Below are 26,914 nucleotides of genomic sequence, written 5' to 3' on the forward strand. Positions count from 1 at the left end.
ACAAGCCGTCTTGTCAGTGGCTCAATAGCTTCACAACTACTCATTTCTATCTAACACCCCGCACAGAACTTAACTACGTAGGCATAAAAAAACCCCTCATGGCACACATGACACGCACATGGTTGTAAAATAGTGAACAAAAAATATTAACATACCACTGAAATGTATAATTAAACCCTTGAAATTATAAGAGGACATTTGAAGTGTTTTGAATAATTGTGTCCACCTTCTGGTTAACTCATCTGGGCCTCATACCTGCAGTTATCAAGCTTAAGAACAAAGACTCTCCTCCCCTAAGTCCTTACGTTTAGTTACGCTGCAAAATTACCTCATTGGGGCACAGTTAAGAGATTAAAAACTCCGCTATTCTCATGCCTGGGGAGCTGCTTGGGCACATTTCCAGCAGTTAGAATAATTTTTCCAGGGAGTGAGCCAGTCAGGTAGGGGAACTTGCAGTAACAAGCCTTAAACAACTATTAAAGAGCACAACAGATTATTTTTTTTTAATCAGCAGGTCTTTTCAGTTGTTTCCCTCTGATCTATGTTTTTCTACCTGAGTGGCAGAAGAATCTCACTGCTATCAGCTGAAAACATCCCTGCCTGAGGACTGCTGGATCAGGACTCTCCCTGTGGCTTTCAAACGGGGAGAAAAAGGAGGGGCTGAGGGTCAACTTTCCACCAGTTTTTTTCAGAGTGAAACAGTGAAAGCAAAAAAAAAAAAAAAGAAAATAAAAAGAAAGGAGTGAGAAAAAGCAGAAATTCAAGTAGAAAAGAATAGACTGTCTATCCTAGTCATAATTTTGTCAGCTAAAACTTAGTACATGCTTCTTCATTGCTTTCGGGAGGAGGTGATATTTAAAAGCAGGCTGCACTGCAGTCAAATGGGAGTACAAACAACTCCAAAAGCTTTGCCTATGTTCTCTGAAGATCAGCATAACAAGGGAGACCAGCTGCATTGATTTTCATTAGGGCCTGATGAATAGGACAACAGCTTGCTGTTTCGGTAGGACCTAAATATTTAACCTCTTCTACAGGGCATTTAACTTCCAATGTGTTGCTTGGACTTAAAATATTGTGTTTTACTGCTCCATGGCACTGGAGATATTTGTCCTCCTTTACACTCTACTCAGTCCTGCAAAGCTATCTCACTGTCTGGGACGCAGTAAAGTTTTAAAATTCTCTGAACTTTGATATTTTACCTTTTTGCTCTTCTGCATTTATTTGCTCCAGTTTTCTGCTCAACTTCAAACACTTTTTTCAGTGCTGCCAGTGATTTAGATTGTTCTGATTCTGTTTGATGTATCTGGCTCTTCAATTTTTTGTTGCAAATCTTGCTCTTTAGTCTAGTCTACTTGTATCTAAGTTTTTTCTGATGTTATTTTAAATGTTGTATTATCTCTATACACTATTGTGTGATTTTAATGTTAACAAAGTATATTTCCTATGCTGTATTTTACACTGCTTTATTTGGCTGGCTAAATTATTTTGTTTCCCCATCCAAGTGAGGTAAATAAAATTACTATATAATATTGAAATAGAAAAAAACTTTATCTTGCTGAAACTTTTGTAACTCCTGAAAGATTTTAACGGTTTAGAATTGATTTGTTTTGGGAGTGGTAATATTTCTCTTCAAACTTTGGACTGTAATTCTTTTACTAATTTGCCCTGTAAGTTCTCTCTCTAGCATGTCACAAAAAGGTAACTTTACACTACAGATATCCCAAGTGTCTAATCCTCCATTAGTATTCATAATATTGTATAATTTTGTGCAAGTTTAGCAAGCAACAGTTGCTTTACAGAGTTAACAAGATACGAAATGTAAAGATAATTTGTAATTGCCATTTGCAATACCAACATTTTTCTTCCACCCTGAATTCCTACAGTGTTTTATCAACTTTATCATGACTGCAGTCACTAGAAAACAAACAGTAACATTGTTCATTTTATTACATTTGTGATTTTCTTAAACAGATGCATTTCTTACTGCTTTCCACATTCTCATCTTTTTCTCCCCCCTACATTCTCATCTACATTTTTTTCCCCTACTTTATTTCTCCTTGTATATTATACAGCTCTCTTTCTTTTGACTTTCAGCTATATGATGAAAGAAAAGTGTAGTTCGTTGTGTTCAAATGTGCCTTTGCTGCTTTCTGGCATTTTCACAGTTTGTGGGCTATCCTCTTAATACCAGAAACATTTCTGATGGAGGCAGGAAGGGCTCTCGAGAGGTATTATTTGACTGTAGATCTGCCCCCCCCCCCCCCCCCCAAGGTTATGTACATTTTATTTCAATAGTTTGAAGTCTCTCCAGCCTACATTTTGGGCTGGTTTAGTCACAGTCTCTCTAAAATAAGGTCTTTTGAAGCTGGGGGGGGGGGGGCGGCTGGGGGTGGGAAATGTACAACTTTTATGGTTTGTGTTGCTTTGGGCTTTTTTTGCCTTGATTTTTTGGGTTTTTGTGGGGTTTGGTTTTTTTGTTTGTTTTTTTTAAGAACACATCTCCGGTTCAGCTTTCCAAATATCAAACCTGCACTTCCCTGTGCATCTTTTTGCAGAACTTTTCACAGAATAAATTTTTTTTTCCTCTGCTGAAGCAGGCTCAGAAAGCTTTCACAAACATTCCAACCCAAATGCAAAAAATACACAAGTGATCACAGATAGGGAAGATAACTTGGGAGGGGGGAAATCTGATTTTTTCTTGTACATGGAAAAAAACAGTTCAATGAAAACTGCAGAAGAATTTTGCCAGCTTCATTACAGGTTTTGCATCTTTAGTATTCCCTTTAGCTTGTGATGCACAAGTGGACTCACAAGCAGAGCTACACACAGGAATTAGCCTCCAGTATTTTGCAGAATAAAGACCCACTAAAAACATTGACTAGATAGTTAACTCCTCATTAATTAAGTGCCCACACTCATGTGGCATACATAGTTGCACGGAAGAAATATTGCATACGTTGTTACTTTTTAACAACATTTCTAAAACCAGCAAATTTAATGAAAAAAGCCCACTGACTTCTTGCATAGCATTTGCTTGTGAAATTTGTTTTTCAAATCACACTATTTCTCTTCAATCTTTTTTCACGTGGGTCATTCAAATTTTATTTAGTCTTCAAAGAAGTATATTTAATTAAAGTTACAAGGAAGTAGAAGGCAGCACTGACCAGTGCTCTACTCGGGAAGCAACTCACTAGACTTTTTTCCCCTCTGCATTTTGAAATGCTCATGCCATGAAAAATATCTGTGATGCATTCCCACCTACAAATAACTAGGAAGACATAATAGCATTTAATTCAGCATTTCAAATCCATTCAACGCGATAATTTTGTTTAGCAAAGTATGAAGTATGTGTTCAGCCTGTCAATAGCAGTATCCCAGTTACAAACAAAGCCTGGCCCGAGCGGACACACACAAGCGCGCCTGCCCTTCCTGTGGAGCACATGTGGCACTGGGCTTTGCCAGGTCCTTCTCCAGGTGCCCCAACCAGGCATCCCTGCAGCATCGCGGGGCCAGCCAGGACAGGGAGCGCTGCTGGGGCCGCAGCAGGTACCTTCTGCCAGGGGAACCCCCGGGAAGGCTGCGCCTGGGAACAGCACCCCTGTTTCTTGGTGGCTGTAATATGTTTGCTTAAGGAAAAACCATAAAGGTGACTGATCCCACTGTGGGGAACCGGCCATGATGGCCCACAGAGAATCATCAGTTGTTACATGCGATAAAATGACAAAGCTCTGGGCTGAGCAGATCTAGTTCACTCCTGTGATCAACTAAAAACATGAGTTAGAAAGAATCTGTACTGACACTTTTCTGAGCCCGAGCCATATAGAATCTACAAAGACTTATTTCCATCTATCTTTCTTTCTTTTTTTGTTTTGTTTTTAAAAAACATGAAATGGCAGCAATGTCGCACAGATCATCTGAAAGCAATAAGCTTTGCATTTCAGGGGACACAACACATGAAAAAAATTAGTACATCACTACATATTTTCAATATATAGGCATACCCCTAAATAATATCTGTGTATATATTATATAGGGATTCACCTTGAGCTTTTTATCGTTTGCAGATTGAAACTCAAAGCTCATTGTTCCAGCATGTGCTTTCTAAGGGTTTAGAACGGGCTGTAGTAGGTCTGACTCAAAGCCTGACACTGGAGAGAAATTTTACTTATTTTCCTAGAGCTAAAGAGGCTTCAGAGATCTCAGGATTAGGAAAAAAAAAAAAAAAAAGAAACAATACCCTTTAAAATAAGGAAATCGAGAGGTAGGTTAAATTGATAGGGAAACTGTGAAATTACTGCATTTGTCTCCCAGATGATGGTGAGAAGCGTGTCCCCAGCATGCCCTAGCTGAAGTGACCAGCCACCTCCCGGCACAGATTCCAGGATTTGGAAGACCATAATAAAACCGAACACCTAATCATTAGTTAGCATGTAACACAGACCATGTCATTTCCAGCAGTTTTGCTTAGAATTTGTTTTTCTTACTGAAATATTTATTTTCTTTTAAAATTTCTGTAGTAGAAAACCTGAATCAGCCTTTGGGTGGTCTAAGTAGAACTGTTAGTAGAGCCAGAATAGTTCAGATCTGGGAAATTTTTTAGACCCGGCTTCTACTTCTGGTCACTTCATCTCATTATGCTTTTGTCATCTTGCTGGCAACCCTTCTGTCATCACATCCCGCCTCCAACCCTGCCAAGTACATTCAGGAACTGAGAGGACTCTACAGCTTCTCTTTTGTATTAAAGAGATTGATCTTTGAGAGCTCTTTTTAGACATATTTTCCATTCCTTCGGTCATTTAATGGTTTCTCCCAACTCTTTCCACTCAGTTAGTGGTGTTCCTGGAGCATGCTCCAGACATAGCCATACCAATCCCAAATAAGCATTCTTCCTCCATTAGTCCTATTTCTCATTAAGAACTCCATTAGCCCTTTTGACAACCGTGTTACACCGTGAGCTCATTTCCACCACAGCTCCCAAGCCCTTTTGAGTCACTGTTTCCAGAACAGCAGAAACTTCCCACTCTGAATGTACAATATTCATTTCTTCTTAGATGTTTGTCCATAACTTTTTCATTCTTAGAATGTGTGTTGCTTTCCTATGTGTAGTTTATCAATTACATCTCCCAGATACTTGTCTTCATCCTCATTTCCCACTTATGGGCCACAGATGGCTTTTCCTTCTTCCATGAAGAAAGCTGTGCCTCGCAGCACTTGTAGAGATAGCCCAGATCTACTTGCTGATCTTGCATAGATACACAGACTGCTCCGACATCTTTCTTCCATATGGTACACGATGTCCACGTCATAGGTTTTCCTACATGGACAAGGGCGATGCAAATCGATCTTCTTATTGTCTATTTCCTAATTTCTAAAAGAGCATATAAGTGCAACAAATTAATTTGCATTAAGTAGCTGCATGCTTTGATGGCTCCAACCGTTATTCGCCCATGCCTCAGTCAGGAGAACACGACCTTGCCTGCATGTGTAAGGAATGTCCAGAAACGTCCATTTCTCCCCATAGTCATCGGTGGCCACGCCAGAAGGGCTGCCCTCCCCCTCATTCAGCACCTTCTGAGCTGTGCCAGGCTGGCGTGTGTCACCAATGTGCAACGGGCACCTTCAAGCAGAAATTGTGCTTCTTACCAGTCAAAGATTAACACGAGCCAGAACCCTCTAGTCTACGATGTCAAATAGAAGAGTAGGATATTTAGAAGTTCCATTCCACATTGAAAACAAATAAAAGGCATTTATCGTTCTTTCTTAAATATAGCCCTTTAGCCAATAGCCCCTTCAAGCCTCCCTTTTGCAGGTCCTTCTGCCATCAGCTAAGGAGAAATTCTGCCTCCTCTGCAGCACCCTGAGGGAAGCAGGGAGTCCCTGAGGGGGGCACCTCCCAGCTCTCCCCACAGCCTGAGCCCAGGTTACAGCTGCAGCACCAGCACCAACTCAGGCACCAGCAGCGGGGACGAGGCTGCGGACCCGGCTGATTGCTTGAGACCCCAACAGTCCCTCAGAGCATCCTGGGCTGATCAGAAGTCTGACAACCACAGCTGTACCCATCTTCCATGCACGTACTGCACAGTAGGAACCCTTGCCAACGCTCCATCTCCTATTCCTCACCTGGTTTTCCATCCACCACAAGCAGGCATTGCACGGCACTCAGCACCTCTCCCTGTTCCATTACCTTCTGTGAAACTCTCGGTCCTCTGACTTTCAAGCAAGTTGCTTAAATTAATCAGCAGCAAAAGCCAGAGCGTGATGTTATTTTGGTTTTATCATCAGATATAATCGGCTGTGATCTTATTTATCACATTGCCAGAAGGACTGTTGTTGCCCCAAAGGATTTGAAGCTAATCCACCATCAGCCTCCACCAGTCACAGATCAAATATCTCACAACTCATACCCTCCTAAAAAAACCAACAACTTCACCTCTTAGATGTCTGGATGTGACATAAAAGCCATTTTTTTCCTGAATGGATAAACAGAATACAACCCAAGACAACAGAGGCTTGATAGTGAATACAAATGGGAGATCTCCCACACCCCTGTCTGTAAAGCCTGTATCTAGTCATGCACAGGAAGAGAGCAGAAGGATGTGCCAGAAAAGTAATGCCTCTTAATAAAACAGCATGTAAGCTCTTACAGGATAGTACTTTGTATAATTGTGTCCTGGATAAGTATTTCTTATAGTTATGTTGTGGTTATCACAGCAGGCAGCTACATGCCACACAGCCACTCACTCACTCCCCCCTGCCAGGGGACGGGCAGAGAATTGAGGAAAAATAGTAAATTCGCGGGCTGAGATAAAGACAGCTTAATAGAACAGAAAACAAAGGAGAAATAATAATAATAACAAAATAATTAGAACTACAAGTGATGTACAGTGCAGTTTCTCATCACCTGCCAGCGATGCCCAGCCAGTTCCCGAGCGGCAGCCCCCAGCAGTTCCCCCAGTTTATGCGCTGCGTGATGCCACATGGTTGGGGTGTCCCTGGGGTCAGTGGGGGTCAGCTGTCCCGGCCGTGCCCCATCCCAGCTCCTGGTGCCCAGCCTGCTGGCTGTGGGGTGTGCGAGGAGCAGAAGAGTCCTTGACTTAGTACAAACACCAATTAGCAACAACTAAAATATCAATGTGTTATCAGCATCATTCTCATCCTAAATGCAAAACACAGCACTGTGCCAGCTACTAGGAAGAAAATTAACGCTATCCCAGCTTGAAACCAGGACAAGTTGTTTCCCTGAAAAGTGAACTTGGAACAACAGTTTCATGGCTTCCTCTTTCCTACAGTCTTCAAAGACAGACACTTCACTGGCTTCTCATCTTCTGAGAACATACTTATCCTCCTAGAGGCAGTTCCATAAAGCTGGAAAGAATTATATTCTCCCAAACAAGCTAGGAGAAAGACTTAAACATGCAGAAGATGAGGGACAGCCCAGAACCCTTAAAGAATGCTTTATAACATGCCCTAAATCCCAGTACAAAGGTGGGAGTACATTTTCAAACAGAGTCCTGTCCCTGAAGATGTTAGTAAAAATAAATAAGAAGATTAGAATCATTTAAAAACAGGAAGCAAAATGATAATCTGTGGCAGGCAGATCAAATTCCAAGTAGAGCCTGTAGAGTGCACTGGAAATAATAAACCCCCCTAACAATGCTATGCGTCTCATACATGAGAGCACAACTTGAACTTAAACCAGAAATAACAACACAGAAAAAGTGAAAGGTTCAAGAAAAAAATATTATATTCACTACTGAAGTAAATCCAGATATTAAAAACACTTTCCCTTCTATCAGTCAATCAGAAGAAGCATCAGAGCTCTTTTAAAGCAACTGGTCTAAATAACTTGCCTTCAAGCATGTGACATGCTGGCTGATGAACAGGGAGCTTCTCACAACTGAGATGCACACTCAGCATTGGGAAAGGAGTGCTCTTCCCCCCTGTAGTCCTTAAGGCAGGAATCCAGGATTCCTTCTATAATCATCAGGCTGACTGACTGATCAATGGATCGATCAGCCCACCCAATCTCAACCCCAGTTTCACCCCATACTGGTGGAATCAGTTGCTCCTTTGGGGAAGGCTAGACAACCAGTTTAAAGAAGGTGCTAATTGTTAAGCTGGTGAAGCTGGGTGGGAAGCTCATTCTCAATAAGACATGGAATAGCTAGATAGTTGCTAATAACCTAAATGACTAATTGGACTATAAGGACATTATATGTGCTTTGGCTTGACTCGGTTCCTAGAAAAAAACTGAAGCAGAAAATAGAGAACTTGATTAAAAAATAACTAGTGGAGTGGAGTAAAAAAAAGAGTGGAGTAAGGAAATTATTTGGCATCAGCAAGGTCACTAAAGAAATACTACCTCTGCTCCTAATGAAAAATTAGAAAATTGAACAGAAAAGCCATGTAGATAACTGAAGAATTGGGAGGAGAGTAATTTATACTTAGTAATTCTATGGGCTGAGCCTGTTCATCTGAGCTGGGAGAATATGAGGAAACTACCTCTCAGGAGGGGCAAAAAAATGAAAACAAAAGCATTTTCCACAGTGAAGAGGAAGGTTTAGAAGGATGCAGGTCCTAGAAACTGAAACTAAACAAATCTAGAGTAACAAAGTACCAGACATTTTATCACTTGGTTTAATTAAGAATTAAGCAGTGAAATCCAGGAAAGGTCTGCAGCCTGTCATGGAAGAAGTCAGGCCATGGATCACAGCAGCCTTGTTTGCTTTTGTGAGCCTGTAGCTTCATTACGGCTTTGCGCTCTCCTAGATATTTAGCAGCGCGGTTTATCCACTCTTAGAAGCTAGAGGCTTCTAGCTACTTTCTCAAGAGCTCTTATAAACCATCAGTTTACTAGTCACTTCTAAATCCGTCGTAGGCTCTGTTACAAGGCAGCGTCCATGAGACGAGTCACCAGCACCTCATCGTTCATACTGATCACTACAAATAGCCAGACAAATCATTGATTCTCTGTGCCTTTTCCACTTGAGCAGCACAACAACTCCCATCACTCAGAGTTGCTTCTTTTGACATTAGTTGTGTCTAAGTATTTCAGTTATTACACTCTATTTTTAATTTTTAAATTCACTCCATCCTCAGTTGTGGCATCTAATGTGTGTCTGACAACTGGGACGCAGATCCATATTTGCTTTATAGGCACCATCACACTGGGTAGTTTTAAAGAAGGTGTAGTTTTGTCTGGCTTTGGTGGGGGGTTTTAATCTGTGTTAGTTTTGAGTATGAAAAGTGGCATAGCAGGCTGACTGACAGACATATGTCTAATTCATTCCTAAATGTCTCTGACTTTGGAGACTGAGTAATTATCTCCAGGCAAGCTATTCCAGTGCTTCCCTATCCTCAATGTTGCAAAGATTTTCCCTATGTCTCATCTCAACCTTTTCTCCTGTAATTCAAACCTCTTTTTGTTGTCCTGACCATCCTGAGCAAAGAATGCAGCACCTGAGCAGGTAGGGGTGGCTCCGAATGAGCGATAGAAGGAAGAGCAAGCAAGTAATTTATAGTTATAGTGACTGTGACGGACAAGTTTTTCTTCTAATCAGACTCTTCCTTTTTAGTCCAAACACAGTTGATCTCTGAGCCCCAGTGAGTCTTGGTTCTAGCTGCCATAAAGAGTGATTCTCACCCTTTTTGCCATCCTGAAATCTGAGCTATGACGGCCCAGTGGACTCAGCTGAACATCCTCAGGATGGAAATTTATTTTCTTCCTTTTCAACCCATCCCAGCTCAAGTGGTTTTGGTCTAAACAGTGTGATATACAGCCTAATTACAGGGGGGGTAATAGATAAGTGTAGCTGCAGAGAGAAAAATAAACACAGGGTGGTTTGAAAGAGTGTGCTGAGCTATCCCCTTCCCTACGTACACACACAGAGAATTAAAAATGACTGCATTTATATATTTCTACAAAAATAACACATACAGCATCTGTAAATCAGGGCTTTTAGACATATACAAGCCAAATTATGCGTGTCATTGCATAGTCCTGCACATTGCAAATCTTTTTGGATTGGCTGTGTGCCTCGTTTGTCTTTAATTGTTTTTAGCCATCAAGCAGCCCCAAGCGGCTGCAGGTCATAGCAAGGGTCGATGCAGCCCATACAACTTTTGCAACTGCATCTGTGTGTATGGTTATGAGACACAGATGAAGGAAAGCGTCAGCTTTCTTCCATTGATCAAATTATGACTATTCTTAACAGGAACAGACTGTAGAGGATGCCATCAGTTTCATATTGCTGCTTTTTTTATATATATATATGAGGTACTCAAAAACATGAAAACTGTAAAGCCTTCTGCTTCAGTTAATGAAATGCATGTGCCCAAAACTTCAGGAACAGCACCCATGCAGCATCTGAGCACTGTAGTGCTCTGGGATTTGAGGACTGCCTTCCATCAGGCTTTGATCACCCCGTTCCCCCAGTGTTTGATAGCTGTGCTCCTGCAGAATTCAGTTACCGAGGTCCTCCGGGACCTGAGGACTTGAAGGATGACTGTTATGTTATTCTTGCTTTACCGAAGGAGCAGGTAACATTAGACACCAGTCTAATGGAGGAGGTCTAATTGGAATCTCCTCCTGTGCAACCTGCTCTAGGAGAACCTGCTTCAGCAGGAGGTTGAACTAAATGGTCTCCAGAGGTGCCTTCCAACCTGACCGTGCTGGGATTCTGGGATTCTGACACAAGAAGACTAAAGCTCAAAGTCAGTATGACTGAGTTTACTAGAGATGGAACATGCCTCAGATACTCTCAGAAATGCCTTCCTTTTTCAAAGTTAAGAGGGAAGCTTGAAGCAATTTTCACTGTAGCTCATTTTACTTTTACCAAAAATACAGTAAACCAGTTTGATGCAACCAAGGAAATGAGGGAATGGTATATGTTCGTAAGGTGCTTTTAAAACCATGCAGTTAGATGTGATAACAGTGTATTAGTATTCAGGCATCCTTAAAAAATTCAAGAATATTTGACGCTAAAGCATTGTTTCTAGGCATAGAACAAGATCCTTTTGCCTGATCATGTTCAGGCTTATCACAAATGTAAATGAAATGTTCTCATATTTGTCATCAACATGTATGAGGGGATGAAGGCCCACACCACCTTCCACATGAAGTCATGTCAAGTGGAGTATAAAGAAATTGGGTGTCTAGGACACTATCCTGGGAGACATTGCTAGATCGTATGTTATCTCAAGCAATGACATTTTGTAATGATTTTATGGTTCTTTGCTGCCATCCATTTTAATTTAAATGCATTTTTGTTCTACATGGGCAATGAAATTTGGACACAATCCTCTAAATGAACACCAGTATCTGCATACAATATAAATGCTTTCATAGCTCTGTTACAAACTCCTCTTGATAAACCCTGGGACTGAATTTGCTTTTTTCACAGCTGCATCACATTATCACTCTTGGTCACGCTGTAATCAATACAGCCAGTTCTTCCCTTTCTAACATTTGAAATCCAGAAGCCATTAACTTCAGAAATTTTTTTGCCCTCAAGCTTCAGTGTTTGAACTTGGCCTTTGCACTGTTGCATCTCATCCAGTTTCACTGCTTCATTCCTCAGGATCATCCAGCTGGAGATGATGAGGACAAGGTAGGGAAACAATGGAAAAGTGCAAAAGGAAAAAGAATTAAATGCATGAAAGGTAGGAGAAATGTGTCCAAAGAAAATTCTGTGTCAAAAGCAACCGGGCACAGTGGATCACTGAAAATGAAAGAAAACAAAAGGTAGACAGAAAATAGAAATAAAAGCAGCAAGAAGGGTAAACTGAGTTCAATAGCTTAAAAAAATGTTAAAATTGCGCAGAAACTTAACATACTACATCAAACACAACAGAAGTCTCTCTGGTGCACTTACCTCTGTACAACATATACAATTCATTTTAGTAAACTGATTGTGGGTTTGGTATACAGAAGCTCGAGAAAAGACAGTGCCCTTTGTGCTAGGCTCCTATACCGGGGAATGAAAAAAGTAATACACAAAAGACCAGAGAAAAGAGTCTGAAAGACAGAAACGGAATGAGAATGAATTGAGAGAAGCCCTCCAATGCCACCTGCCCGTTCGTCTTTGGTCAATAGTATTTTATAGCTCTGTTGAAGCAGAAAAGAAGCCGAAATTTGGATGTGACACATTTTAATCCTAGAAATTCGTGCCAGTTGTTTGTTTAAAGCCAAGTTAAGATTACACCATTTTGTGCAGGTAAATAAGGATATACACCTGTTTTATGCAAAGGGAAAGCCGAGCCTCACAGCCACCCAGCCAGGGCAGGGAGGAGCCGGTGCAGCACGGCACGTGGTGGGCGCAGACAGTGGGAACACGGGCTTGTCTGGCAGCAGTTTGGGCAGGCTGATGGATGAAATCCCTGAGCAAAAGGCATGTAACCACCCAGCTTCACCTGCAGTATGGGCTCCAGGGCAATTTCTGGAATACCTAAGGGAAAATATGTAGGCTGGAGGACAAACTTAGCCAATAGCACTAAGTAGGGGTATTAGAGGAGAACTATAAAATTAGCCTCAACTATTACCCTTGAAAGAAAAAAGACTTGGACCTAAGTTTGCCTCAAGTCTGAAAACGGTTGCTTGTCAGCTACAGCCATGTCTATCTTCACAGACAGCACACGGAGCATTTCTTACCCAAACTGAGGTTCTGTTTATACCCAAGCACCACAACCGTGCACTTCAGTTTTTTTAAACAAGTCAAGATGCAAGGGTAGAACATGAAATAATGAACAAAGTATCAGACTGGAACAGATTCTCGAAATATGGAACCTGTTTTCTACAACCATGGGCAATTGTTTAAAAGAAAAGTAAAGTTAGACTGGGAGACGCCCAGAAAAAAGTACACAAATGGGACAATCAGATAGTGACATTTCCCCCACCCCTTGACTAACACAAAATAGATATTGGGGGGCAGGGAAGGGGGGATCAGGAATCATTGTCACTTATAAATACATTATCGTGTTCAGAACAAAAATGTTATGGTTTTTGTAAAATGCATTTGTTCAATGATTTTAGTTGTTATGTGCAAGGGATCCACATAAACGTAAATCTGCATTCCTGATTCCATATCAAAGCCCATTGGTAAGTGGAATTAACATTGCCCTGGTGGCTTCCAGAACAGCTGAGTTTGGCAGAACTCTGATGCTGTGGTAATTATAAATGCAAGCGATTGGAACTAGTGACAAGCAAACCCTGCAGAGATGTGCCCATGCAAGCAGACACAAACAGCAGGTCTGGCAGTAGCCAGGAAAGTTATCTCCAGGCAATGCAACGGTATTTATCATACTCATCTAGCTGTACTGAAGAAAAGGAAAACTTGGACTATTTTGAGGATTTCCTATGATGATCAGTAGCAGATGGGGATATACAGGATATTTCCCACAGGAAAAAGCCTTTTGTACAGACCCTGCACTTAAGGTCAAAGGGATGCGATGGATGTGTGACAAGGAGACCCAGCGCACTCCATTTCATCCTTGCCGTGTGTTGTGAGGTCATAAAACTACTTTTGCTGTGATGGCTGCTGACAGTTAGGTGGTTAGGTTACAGTTATGTTTAAGTGAAAGAAGCACGTTCAGCATCGTGCGTAGGGGGCTGCCAACAGGGAAGACGTGCTGGAGTTCAGCAGCCGAGCAGTGAATCGCAGTGCTTAACCCTCAGAGCAAAGGTACGCGGGAGCCATGCTTGAGTCTGCGTGAGACCTCTGTGGATGGTGCAGTGACAGTGGTGACAGCGCTCATAGCACCCAGGAGAAGGGTACGGCCATTGGGTCCTGCCCTCAGGGAGCGCCCCAGGCACCCCCTGAGCCCCGCACCCCTGGGAACGCACGCTGTTGGGGCACTACATCACCGGCGAGGGATCTGCGGGAGGGGGTTAGCAGGCTCAGTGTGATCCAGGACAGGGCTGAGCCCAGCGTTGGCATCAAGAGATAGCTGTGGGAGATAACGACAAAGAGCCCCTGCTGCAGGTGGAAGCCCCTACATGCCGAACTCCAAAGCTCACTGGGGGCTGAGATCTGGGAACTTGCAGAGAGACTGCCAGGGCTCCTCTGGGCCTGCGCGCTGCCCAGCCGCACAGACACCCAGCCGCACAGACGGACACCCAGCCGCACAGACGGACACCCAGCCGCACAGACAGACACCCAGCCGCACAGACACCCAGCCGCACAGACGGACACCCAGCCGCACAGACGACACCCAGCCGCACAGACAGCCCAGCCGCACAGACGGACACCCAGCCGCACAGACGGACACCCAGCCGCACAGACGGACACCCAGCCGCACAGACGGACACCCAGCCGCACAGACGGACACCCAGCCGCACAGACGGACACCCAGCCGCACAGACAGACACCCAGCCGCACAGACAGACACCCAGCCGCACAGACAGACACCCAGCCGCACAGACACCCAGCCGCACAGACGGACACCCAGCCGCACAGACGGACACCCAGCCGCACAGACAGACACCCAGCCGCACAGACGGACACCCAGCCGCACAGACGGACACCCAGCCGCACGACGACACCCAGCCGCACGACACACCCCCGCACGACAGACACCCAGCCGCACAGACACCCAGCCGCACAGACACCCAGCCGCACAGACAGACACCCAGCCGCACAGACAGACACCCAGCCGCACAGACGGACACCCAGCCGCACGGACAGACACCCAGCCGCACAGACGGACACCAGCCGCACGACAGACACCCAGCCGCACAGACACCCAGCCGCACAGACGACACCCAGCCGCACAGACGACACCCAGCCGCACAGACACCCAGCCGCACAGACAGACACCCAGCCGCACAGACGACACCCAGCCGCACAGACAGACACCCAGCCGCACAGACACCCAGCCGCACAGACGGACACCCAGCCGCACAGACGGACACCCAGCCGCACAGACACCCAGCCGCACAGACGGACACCCAGCCGCACAGACAGACACCCAGCCGCACAGACGGACACCCAGCCGCACAGACACCCAGCCGCACAGACGGACACCCAGCCGCACAGACGGACACCCAGCCGCACAGACAGACACCCAGCCGCACAGACACCCAGCCGCACAGACGGACACCCAGCCGCACAGACGGACACCCAGCCGCACAGACGACACCCAGCCGCACAGACAGACACCCAGCCGCACAGACGGACACCCAGCCGCACAGACGGACACCCAGCCGCACGGACGACACCCAGCCGCACAGACACCCAGCCGCACACGACACCCAGCCGCACAGACACACCCAGCCGCACGACGACACCCAGCCGCACAGACACCCAGCCGCACAGACACACCCAGCCGCACAGACGGACACCCAGCCGCACAGACGACACCCAGCCGCACAGACGACACCCAGCCGCACAGACAGACACCCAGCCGCACAGACGGACACCCAGCCGCACAGACACCCAGCCGCACAGACGGACACCCAGCCGCACAGACAGACCCCAGCCGCACAGACAGACACCCAGCCGCACAGACACCCAGCCGCACAGACACCACCGCACAGACACCCAGCCGCACAGACACCCAGCCGCACAGACAGACACCCAGCCGCACAGACAGACACCAGCCGCACAGACACCCAGCCGCACAGACACCCAGCCGCACAGACACCCAGCCGCACGGCTGCACAGCCACCCAGGCACACAACTGCACAGCCGCACAGCCAAGGAGGCGCGGAGAATAGCCAGGGTGACTCAGGCAGTCAATGGAGCAGGGAGATATAAACAGATGAAGTACTTGATGTCTTCCCCAGACTGGTCAGGCTGAAAATTAAAAGGACAATTAATTTCTATATGGCAATTAAGCAGGGAGGTGTGGAAGGGCTCTACAATTGCAATAATAGGTCAACTTGTCACGAACCTACAAAGAGATGGACACGCGCTGATTGTGGAGGATAACTATGTATTGGACTTAGCAGTTCAAAAAGTTCCACTCAGTTTTATTTCCTCCAGCTGCAAGAGTTAGAGGGTTAATAATCACACCAAATGGTTACAACTTCAAAAATCTCAAATTTTTAAAAAAATCAAACTGAAAAAATGTGTAATCCCCTCCTTTCACAGCTAACAAGAAGGCCAAACTTGTGTCAATTGCTCTAAGCATATTTTTTTCTAACAGATCACCAGATATTTGCTCTTAATCATTTGATTCAGTTTCATTGTAGCTTTCTAACCACAAGTTAGTTTTCTGAATACTGGGGGTTTTTCATTTCAGCTTTGTTTCTTGTGGAGCTTTACCCATAATTTCTGAACTTACAGAAATCTGTTTTCTCAAAGTCCGCTGGATTAGTTTGCTCCCCTCTCCTTTGGTTCTGAAGACTAAATTCTGTTCAAACATCTGTGTCTGCTCTTAATGGTTCTACACCATGAGAATTTTCTATGCAGTAATGTCTACTTTGCTGTTGTAACCTTCTGCTACTAATCTTGCTGCTTTCGGAGATTCCAGGTTTCTTATCCGTAATCATCAGTTTTACTACACATATGCTGTTATTTGCTTGCTGTGTTCTCTGAACGCTGTTCAGAGTTCCCTGTTGCACACATCTAGCAGTCTACGCTGCTCCAAGGTGTGTTACCTTTTTCAGATAAAATGTATATTCACCAATATATACGTTTTCCAGGTTCAGTCACTCAAAGGCTGTAAAATTCCTCCCACCTAAGTGCTTTTGGCAACCCACTCTCTGCCCCCCATGTGCACAAGAATTCAAATCAACACATGCAGCTAGGTTTGCATTTTAACACTAGAGTGTACTCGCATGTCACCCTGAAGCGAACACATGCAAGCTGTAGAATTTTACTATTTTGTTGCATTTGCACAGGCACAATTGCATTCATTGGCAGTTTTGCTGAGATAAAGCCAAGGAACTACAATGGAAACAACATTCTGGGACAGAAGAAGTTTACCTAAACAGTACTTTGGGGGCATGTTGACATGGTCTCCAACAGACAGTCATGTGCCAGCTGTGCCAGTACGCCAGATGGGCAGCATGCACTGACCTGTAAGGCATAGGTATGTTCCACAGCGTATCCTGCGACTAGGCTAAAAAGTTGCTTAAGAAAGCAAAACCCACAGCATGAACACCACATGTGCAAATATAAACAGCTTCCAGCTCACAGCTTGCTCTCTTCACTCCAGCTGAGAGCAGGGGAAAAATTAAAGCCCAAATGTCTACATTTACCTGTCCTAGACATGCCGTGTACCACAGAACAGTTTGGGTGGGAGGGGACCTGAAAGGCCACCCAAGTCCAACCCACCTGCAGGGAGCAGGGACGTCTTCAACCACACTGGGTTGCTCAGCGCCCCCTCCAACCTGACCTTGAACATTTCCAGGAACGGGGCATCCACCACCACCTGACATTTGCTAGGTCAGGAACCTAGCCTGATTTTATTATTTTTTTTAATGCAGAAGAGATACCCTTTTATCATTTTCCCCACTTCTTTTCACAGAAGATGCCCAAACCTGACTGAGATTTCTTGATGCTTTCTAAAGACTGTTCTAACACACACTTATATATGTAGATAACTGTTTAGGTCATAACCATAAAAATTCAGGTCCCAATTAGAACTTCTTTTTACGTAACTAATTTTACCAAGCTGATTATCCCTGCTGATGTTCATATTCTAGGCATATGCTTAAAATTCAAAAAGAACTGAATAATGGCTTGTGTTCCCAAAAGCTGGTCTACGTTTCCAAATGCGCAGTTGGTCAAATAAAATACCTTACTTAAAGAAATCTTAGCTTGTTTAGCATTTAAGTATGCTGATTTTCACAGGATCTGGGCATACAGGGAAGGAAGGAATTTTTTACAGTGAGGGCGGTGAAAGAGCAGCACTTGCTTCCCTATATGTTCATCTCCCCTACTGGAAAGCTCTGAGCTCGGATGCATCCGCCTCGCTGCAGCTTGTGCAGATGTCCCTGAATCACCGGGGGTCCAGCCCAGGTGCCCCGCAGACCCTGGCAGGACCCCGCCGAGGCTGGGTCCTGGCAGTGCAGCTGCAGCCAGCGAGGTGAGCGGTGTCGACGCTCTTCCCACCAGCATGGCCGGTGGGACAGGCTGGAGAAACCAGTGAAGCACATGGAATGGGGTGCAGCGTGCAGCCTCTCCAGGGAGTGGGGTCAGTGGAGGCTGTAAAAGCAGGTGTCACACAGACCCGGCTTAGCAGCAGCAGTTAGACTGAAGCTCTTCCAATGCAGCAACTCTGCATATCTTAACTCTCTGGTAATTAAGTAATTACAACCAGATTAACAGCTCAAAACATTTGGTTTCACTCCCTCTTCTTACTGCTCCTAGTGGCTTTTCACTGCCCCAAAGCCAGGCACAAATCTGGAGGCTGCAGTGCCCCAGGGGAGGCTCCCCTACCTCTGACACAGCACAAAACTAATGCAGATGGAAATAAAATCAACCTCAACCACGTAAAAAGGCACCAGGACGGGGACACGCACTGTGCACCCTGCAGAGCTGCACTGCTCACGCGGGGCTCGGCCAGGGCCGTTGGCTTTCCTCCAAGGCCCACAGCCACATCCTGCAGAGCTCAGGCTTCTCCATAAACATGCTTAAATTCCCTAGAATTCATTACATCTCAGAAGTTATTAAGTACATACTAAACCCTAAGACCCATAAATGATTTACAGCACTGGGTGTTCTATAACTTGCATGAGTTATGGCTATGATTTACCATAGGACCAGAGCAGCCACATCAGTGTATAATAAAACAAGACAGTTCTTCAATGACTTGTTTCAAAATGGCAAAAACTAATAGGAAACATAATTTGTGGGTTTGTTTTAAATTATTGTCATTTTTCCAGGTTTTGTAGCACAAATTTTTAAACGAGGTTTTCTGGGAAAAATCTGATGATGTGATTGAGCCAGGCAAAAGTGACTGCAGCAGTTCTTCCCCCCTTGGTCACACAATACACAGCACTAAGCCTCAGTGGCAAGAACACACAGCTTTTGGGAAATCTGAACCTTTTGAGAAAAGAACTGGGGTGGTGGGGGGTGTTAGAAAACAAAAGGCCATCTGTGAGAGTTACATTTAAGGCAGCATTGTTCCCACTCGGACAACTGCAATCTTAGGTGTGCTGGTATCAGAGACAAAGGGTTGGAAGCAAAGGAATTGTCAGAGGTACATTGCTAAAGCTGCACAGCATGACAGAAAGCCATTGCTGAGATTTGTATCCTTGCGTCTCTCCTGTGTGCAGGTTTTGACCAATTTGGTTTTCATAACAATGGAATTTTTCCTCCACAGGATGGAAAGCAAGAACCTCTTCCTAAGCCTATTGCTCTGCTACAGTTTGCTGAGAGCTGCCGCTTCCCACATGGTGATTGAGGAGAAGACGGAATGCAGCCTCTCGAAGAGCAACAAAATGCACCTCTCGGATCTCCCACCCATCTCCATAGTCGGTTGGTAAAACCTGCCATTCGGTGCCAAATCAGCAAGGTTTGCAGCAAACACAGCCGTGGGTTGCTGTGGGCTGCTTGGCCAGCTGACCACAGCGTGGCAATTGCACCCCAGTGCCTCAGAGTACGCGGAGCTGCAGTGGCAACACGGCCACAGCAGCTAAGAACGGCAACAAGGCAAACCACAGTTTAGAGCAAAAAACTAAACAACTAACTAAATACATAAATTTGTTTCATCTTACAGATTTTGCTTCAGCTCCTCTCATACTGTAAGTGTTTTTATGTTAGAGAAGTGTTCTGCCGTTAATACGGGCATTAGCCTTCCAGTACTCCAGAAAGTCTAGTGCAAAGAGAAGAAGTCAACCTAACTTTTTGGGGTTTTTAGGATCTGCTCTTGTGGCTGAGAACTCAACAGTTCTCTAAGGTGTTCATTTAGTGTAAGGTATTAATTAAATATAAATTCAATCTCAATTTACTTTCATGCCAAACAATTTTTAACCAGGGGAAGAAAAGAGCACTGCAGAGGATAGCCAGGGCTCATCCCTTCACCCAGGACAGGACCAGCGATGTCGCTGCTGTTACGGGCCGGTGAGCAGCTGTCCTGTTAGGGCAGTCCCTTGTCAGGGCAATGCTTACCCATTCACAAATTTTTGTCCTAGTGTCTGCCCTAACTCTTTCAATGTAATTTAAGCCAACTTTTTCCTTCCAAGAAAGGATAATTAGCTGCAGAACATCATCCATAACTGTATCAAAAATATAACAGATCAAAAATAAAGCTTCTCGTGGTTAGCTTCTTTCCACAGGCTTTTAGGAATTTTGCTTAAAGCAGGTTGGGTTCTTACCTGGCTGCCTGTATTTTCTCTGCACGCTTGCTGAGGACAATAATTCTTTAAGGAGAAGGAGTTGCCCCACACATGCATTTCCAATGAAAGCTGAACCTTCGAATCCCGAGTTAACTCAAGGTTGCTTAACTGCAAGCTTAGTAAAGCTGATGCTGTTCCGCAGCTTCCCAAGCTATTCCATCTCATAGTCCTTGTGATCCTAGATGCCTTCAGTCTCACACTTCCAATAACTTTATTATTCCACTTAAAATCAGAGATACAAAATGCATTCCCTTCAGCTGATTTCACTTATCTTCTCACAAAAATGTGCCTGTGCCTTAAACATGGCAGGTGGGCAGTGCCATGCCATATCACTTTGCCAACCGCATTCATCTGAGCAGCATGCTCAGCAAATATCCACGATTTAAAGCAAATATCGCGAGTGTTTAGATAACCACAGCCACCCTTCCCCTCCTGATAATATCAATTTCTTTATAATTTATTGCTTATAATCTGTCATGCTGATATACATAATCTATTTTTATATTAGCCAACAGAAAGATTTCTCATCAGATCAGTTTAAACATTTTGGATAGACCTTCCTATCCCAGTGACATTTCTTTATACCAAGTCCAGTTCCTTCTGGTTGCCCACACAGCAGAGATGCAGGCAGTCATGTTATGGCTCCAGTTTTAAATGTTGCCATAGCCATGCTTGAGTAATGAAATTCATTTGCAATCAGCTGTTTACACACCTATCAATCAATCAATCAATCAATCAATCAATCTATCAGAGTGCTCGTGGTACCAACTCAAATTCAATAAAAACCAAGATGGAATTAAAAGGTAAGCAGAGAATTTGTTAGCATCGGCTGGTAAAATACTCAATCATTAATTAATACACGCTTTTTATAGCTCTTCAAATTGCAGTTGTATCAACAGGGCTCAGCGGTGCGTGCTATCAGTATCTTCACAAGCCTGTTATGTTGTCCTGTATCGTCACAGCCGAGCTGTATAAGGAGCTGGCCCGCTGGGCAGCTGTTGGAAATGCAGTAGGTAGAGGAATATGAGATTAGAGGCCAGCTGGGAAAAGCAAGGGTTTTACCCAACCCAGAAGAGACAACTACAGCATTCACTTGTCAAAAAAGGCATCTCTGCATCTCCCTCTCATCTGCCCACTGAGCATCGTTTCTTCACCAAATTCCCCGGAACAATCAAAGCATGTTTACATCATGCCAATATTTAAATCTCTGCTCGGTCACTTCATATAACCTTTCACTGAATGTTGTTGAAACAGTTTTCTAGATGGAGCAATCCAGACAATCCTGTACAATTGTACTGCAGAAAATTAAATTCATGTAGAATTAAATGGCTTACAAGCATCTTGGTTAGAATCAGAAAGTTTCAAAGGGCAGCATAACAAAGCTGGCATAATCTGCCAGCTGGAACTGGATCCAAACCACTAATCCTAGTTAGAGCAAGGCCCCCGTAAAGACATGCTCTTATTAAATGGCAATAACTTTATGTTCTTGAAGTATAGTTTTCCTTCCCACTGTTTCTTAGAAGTGTATAACCCTACCTAAAATGACAAAAGGATAATAAATGAACTCCCCAAAATAGCCTAAAATATGTATTCTTCATTCTGTAAATCCTGGCAATCATTAAATATTCAAAAAGATATGGAGAGCAAACACTAGAATAGACAAGGGTCTATCATTCATTGGTGGGCATATGTAAATTTTTCATCCCAGTCTTTTGTTACATACAGGTAGCACTTATTACAGACCTCACACTCACAGAATAAAGATATTAAACACCATACCAGATTAGGGAGCTGGGAAGTGTCTCACACTTGAACAGTCTTGCAGGGTTGATCCCAAGAGAAGTCTTAGTCACGGAGTTTATACGTAGTAATAAACAGCGTTAGAGTTGGAATGATAATAATGACAATACAACTGCAGTAAATGCTATTAGACTTCAAGGGATAATAGGAGGAAGTTCACAAATATTAGCGATTTGATCTAAAGAAAAAAAGAAGTTACATCGGGCATAATCTGAACACACACGCTAAATTTACCAGATCCAAGATTCAACTCTACAAATATTCACAAACCTTCCAAAGCTACCACACTAATGAAACGCCTTTGCAAGTCATGTTCTGTAAAACAAGGCGGTGGGTGAAAAAGGACCAAAATGAAGAAGGAAAGGTGGGATCATACAGATGAAGAGTTTATGCCAAATCAGCAAAGAGGTTTTTGCTTGCGAAAACCAGCGTACGCTCATTAATGCCTGCAAAACTATGCAGGTAACACCAACTATTAAGAGGAAAAAAAATACAGGATTCTAAAGGTTTTTCCCATTTTTATTCATGTGACTAATGTGCATAAGTAACCCTACCTTTTACAGAGACCTTTAATTTTATTTCTCTGAAATTATTTTTCTTGCTCACACCTGACCAAACAATGTGTGAAAAAGCCCTTCCAGAGCCCTGCCACCAGCACCCCTCTGCCTCGCCGAGCCCCCTGCCCACGTGCGTCTGGACCCGCTGGTGCAGGGGGGTCACCTCCTAGAGGCGACGTGCGTGGTGACAAGGTGGCTGTGCAGGTTGTCTGCCTTCTCTCCCACAAAAATACTATTAAGCATCTCAATTAAATAACACATGATGTAAAATTGATTTAATATTATGTTGTGCTCTTCTCTTTGAAGACTTAACTAAAAGATCCCAGAAAGTCAGCAGGAAAGAGGCAGAGAACAAGAAATCCTCCAAGGTAGGTGGCTGTTCAGAGAACTCTGCTGAATTAGAGCGGTTTCTTACTTCTGCAGTTTTCCTCAGTGTGCTCATTTGCAAGGCTTTTACTGCCATACCCCAATTTAAATAATTGACATACAATTTGAAGCTCTAAATACTGTAAAAACAGATGCAAAACATTAATGGTGGAAAGAAAACTGTGTGATCTTAGATTACTCAGAGGTGGTTGTTTGGGTTTGAAGGGTCGTCTTGGGTATGATTTCGCTTTTGGTTTTTACAGACCTCTTTTACACAAAAGTTACTTTAACCTTGAGCTGATTTAATTATTTGTAAATTTATCGAGGCATCTGCCATAAAGAGGGACCATTCCCAGCCGCACTGTGTGGGTTCACCCTCAGGCTCTGCAGCCCAGGGGCACAGGCTTTCTGTCTGCTGGGTTTTAACTGCAGGTGCTGAAACATTAAAGCAGAGGCATACAAAGAAGCTGGTACTTGGTTGAAAATGTTAGCTAATGATTTTACCAGATCAGTAAATTCAGATTGATGGATTTCCTCAATGTGACGTTACCCATAGGTCTCGAATGTAAAGTATTACAGGGTCCAGTACTTCAGAGATTGCCTAGAAGAGTAGAAAATAGCATTTTACTTTATTTTTAATGTGTTGTGATAGCCATTTATAGCCAAACCAGTCACTGCTGCAAGCAGAAACGTTTCAAGGTCCTTTTCCTTTCTAATTGACTCCCTGTGCCAATAACCCTCCTAGAAACACTTCCTGAACTCCTGGGATGACCCAGGCTCAAAAGGATGTCATTTAGTTCCATTTAGTTCCTTCAGCTCAAAGCAGGATATTCTTGTGACCAAACTTTGCCAAAGTATTTTGGCTTAAAGGCTCCTAAAGCACTTAGAGACCACTTAACACTTTACCTTAAAACTGAAACTCCTGAGGAACTCCCGAGCTGAAGTGTAGGGTGCCTGTGGCTGGAGGGCTGCAGCGATCTCCCCTGGTCCCAGGCACACGCTGACCAACCCCAAGTTTTCCACCTTTCCAAAGCACGGACAGATGAGTGGCACTCCCTGGGTAGGCTGAGAGATCTTCTTCAGCTCACTTACCCGTGTCTGTAGTTAATTCCCGTGCACAAATCTGGTGGCACAGAGTTACCGAGCTCCAACAGTAGCTCCAACAGATTGGTAGGGAGGCTTCACTCTTTCCTTTGAAAAGTCTGGGGATCCAAGAGTAATTCCTTACTTTATGTTACTTGTAACGTCATTACCTTTGCAGATTCTTCCATCCCTTCCTTCACTGCTGCCACATGCTTCCTACAGAGCATTTCCCAATGCTCTAGCCAGTCACGTTTCCAGCTGCTCAGAATGGGGGGCTCAGGAGGTTTACCATGTTGTTCAGGAGGTTGGTCCCCAGCCAGTGTTCCCGTGATCCAGTCCCACCACACCTCTGCACTGCTGCTAACACAGGTCTCACTGCTGGCAACCGCCTGCTCATCTCCAGCCAGCTCTCTCACAGTTTGCTTTCATTGCACCTATGCTTTATCCTGACCCACACCCATGTCACCTTTATGTGAATTTCCATGTGTTTTCTTCTAGAAAAATGCTGAGCTGAAGATATCTCCAAAACCAAGGCCCACACCAGCTGCTGACTGTGTGCCAAACTTCAAAACCTGCAAACCGCACTTGAATTCATGTTGTAACTACTGTGCTTTGTGCAAATGCCGTATTTTTCAGACCATCTGCCAATGTCTAATGTTAAACCCAAAGTGCTAAGCCAAACTGGGAACGCAATAAGGCTTCTGTCTTTCTTAGTTTCTCAAGCATATATTGCAAACTGCCCCATGTGTATAGCAATGAAAGTAGAGAGCTTTGAAGCTGGAGGCTTGGATTTGCCCCTCTTAAAACCAAACAAACAATGGCAATTTTTTTTCATGGGGTTAATGCTACCATAGATAGGAAGTTTTTTGAGGGAGCAGACAACCAAGGAGATGGACATTGAAGAGGAATTTTCAGCAAAACTGACCTACATTTTAAGAAGAATTCTTGGTTCCTGTTGGTTTGGGGGTTTCTTGTTTGATTGGGATTTTGGGTGTTTGTTTTTGTGGGTTTTTTAAGGATTGCATTAACCACAGACTGCAGCATTGCCTAACCAGCACTAAAAAACCTGTGCCAATGGCACGCAAACAGCCTCACTAGAGCAGTGAAGTGAAGGACACGAGCCTGGGTTTGCCACAGGGACCACACAGCACCAGCTCCCAGCACCAGCTCCCAGCACCGCCAAAACATCACACTGAAAACGCAGGCTTCAGGGTTAACTGGCTTCCCACAGGAACACGGATTCAGGACTTTGAGGAAGAAAGGAAAGATCAGCAAAAATGAATGTGTATCCCACATGTACTCTTGAAGAAGGCCATTACAATCAGTCTGTCTTTCCCCGCCCATTCTTACTACGGGCAACTCCCAGCACCTACCCCAAGCATGAATCCAGCTGGCAGCCTCCATGTGCTGCATGCAACCCGCGCCCAGAGGGAGCAAAAAACTTACCGAACGCCATACCAATCCTCCAAGGCTCATAAACAGCTCTAGAGGTACAGGTGAAGCAAACAGGTGTCTAGAAGACATCTTTCTCTTGTTCTTGAAGCTCTCTGCCTTACCCTTGAGATACCCGAGATGGCACAGGAAGGAACCTGTGGTTACACTGCCAGCAGCGGGGTGCGTGCTCACGGGGGAGCCGGGGGGAGCAGACCCAGAAGCTGTCCCCAACATCGAAGACTCTTCATCTGCCAAACTCCAGCTTTTACTTCTTACCTCCTCTGCTCTGTATCCACAATGTTCCTTGCCCCCATCTTCTACACTTTTTTCTTCTGTGGGCCTTTCTTGGTTTTAGTATTTTCCCTTCATCCCACTGCTATTGCCAGTGTCCACAGGAGCCGCGTGCACCCCCAGGGCTAAAACTGCATCCTCCATGTTCACTCCACCTGCCAACCAGATGGCTGCACCCATGTCCACACCAAAGATCTTCAGCTTTCACAATCAGATATTTTCTAACCATTAATTTTCTAATCCCAATCCTGAATTTTCTAATGCTCTCTGCATGTCTAATTGAGAAAAAATTCTTTACTGATTTATTTCTAAACATGGATGAAGGCTATAAAAATCTTCTAGGCAGGCAGGCAAAGATGACACAGATGACACTCCGAAAAGGCTCAAGCCAGATGAAGGTTTTTTTCTTCTAATAATAATCAGCCCAAACCTCAGAGCTCAAAACATAGCTCAAACTTTGACAGAAATGTTTGTTCATCTTAGAGATGTATACAGATGACAGATTAATCTACAAAAGGGCCCAAATAAGGACAGGATGTCATTGTGTTACTCATCTTTTATAAAATACATCAGTTGTCAGATATGATGCAAGCTTGCATTCTTTTAAACGTATATGTCTTTTAATCAGATATCCTGGCTCAGGAACCTGTGAGCCATTCCATTATGATAAAAAGAGGATGAGAAGGGAAAATGATACATTACAATGGGCTTAGGAAACAGAATTGGGCCGCTTCTTTTACTAGGTGAAGATTTAGGTTCCCATCAAGTTGTTTCCAAACTCTTGTAACTATGAGAAGTTGTTGTTGGTTCACACTAAAATCGTATCAATAATCACACAACAACAACTCATATGGAAAAAATACCATTTTCTTACCAACTGATGAGAAATTTATATTTTACCAGGGTGGAGGGGAGCAGAAGGAGAAGAAAGGGAAGGAAGGAGAGCCAGAAATCAAAGAGACAGCTGTTCTCTAGACAGCAGCTCCCACTCCAGCTTTGCAGAATCCCAGAATGGTTGAGGCTGGCAGGAACTCTGAAAGTCATCTGGTCCAACCCCTGCTCAAGCAGGGCCACCCAGGGCTGCTTGCCCAGGGCCATG

At 44.2% G+C, this 26,914-nt stretch overlaps 1 protein-coding gene across 3 annotated transcripts; it reads left to right on the forward strand.

Moving 5' to 3' along the window:
• Positions 1-749: 749 nt before the first annotated feature.
• LOC119155162 (agouti-signaling protein-like) lies at positions 750-25,360 on the forward strand. Of its 3 annotated transcripts, none has more exons than XM_037403433.1 (4): positions 750-1,003; positions 19,270-19,424; positions 22,948-23,009; positions 24,589-25,360. In XM_037403433.1, the coding sequence occupies exons 2-4, from the start codon at positions 19,271-19,273 to the stop codon at positions 24,763-24,765; spliced, it is 393 nt and encodes a 130-aa protein (XP_037259330.1). In that variant the 5' UTR covers positions 750-1,003; position 19,270; the 3' UTR covers positions 24,766-25,360. The 3 variants fall into 3 exon arrangements, with proteins under 3 accessions (XP_037259330.1, XP_037259332.1, XP_037259329.1); XM_037403435.1 differs by lacking the exon at positions 750-1,003 and adding an exon at positions 19,092-19,146; XM_037403432.1 differs by lacking the exon at positions 750-1,003 and having other exon boundaries at positions 19,250-19,424.
• Positions 25,361-26,914: the final 1,554 nt, after the last annotated feature.

Source organism: Falco rusticolus, chromosome 10 (assembly GCF_015220075.1).
Source record: "Falco rusticolus isolate bFalRus1 chromosome 10, bFalRus1.pri, whole genome shotgun sequence".
NCBI lineage: Eukaryota > Metazoa > Chordata > Aves > Falconiformes > Falconidae > Falco > Falco rusticolus.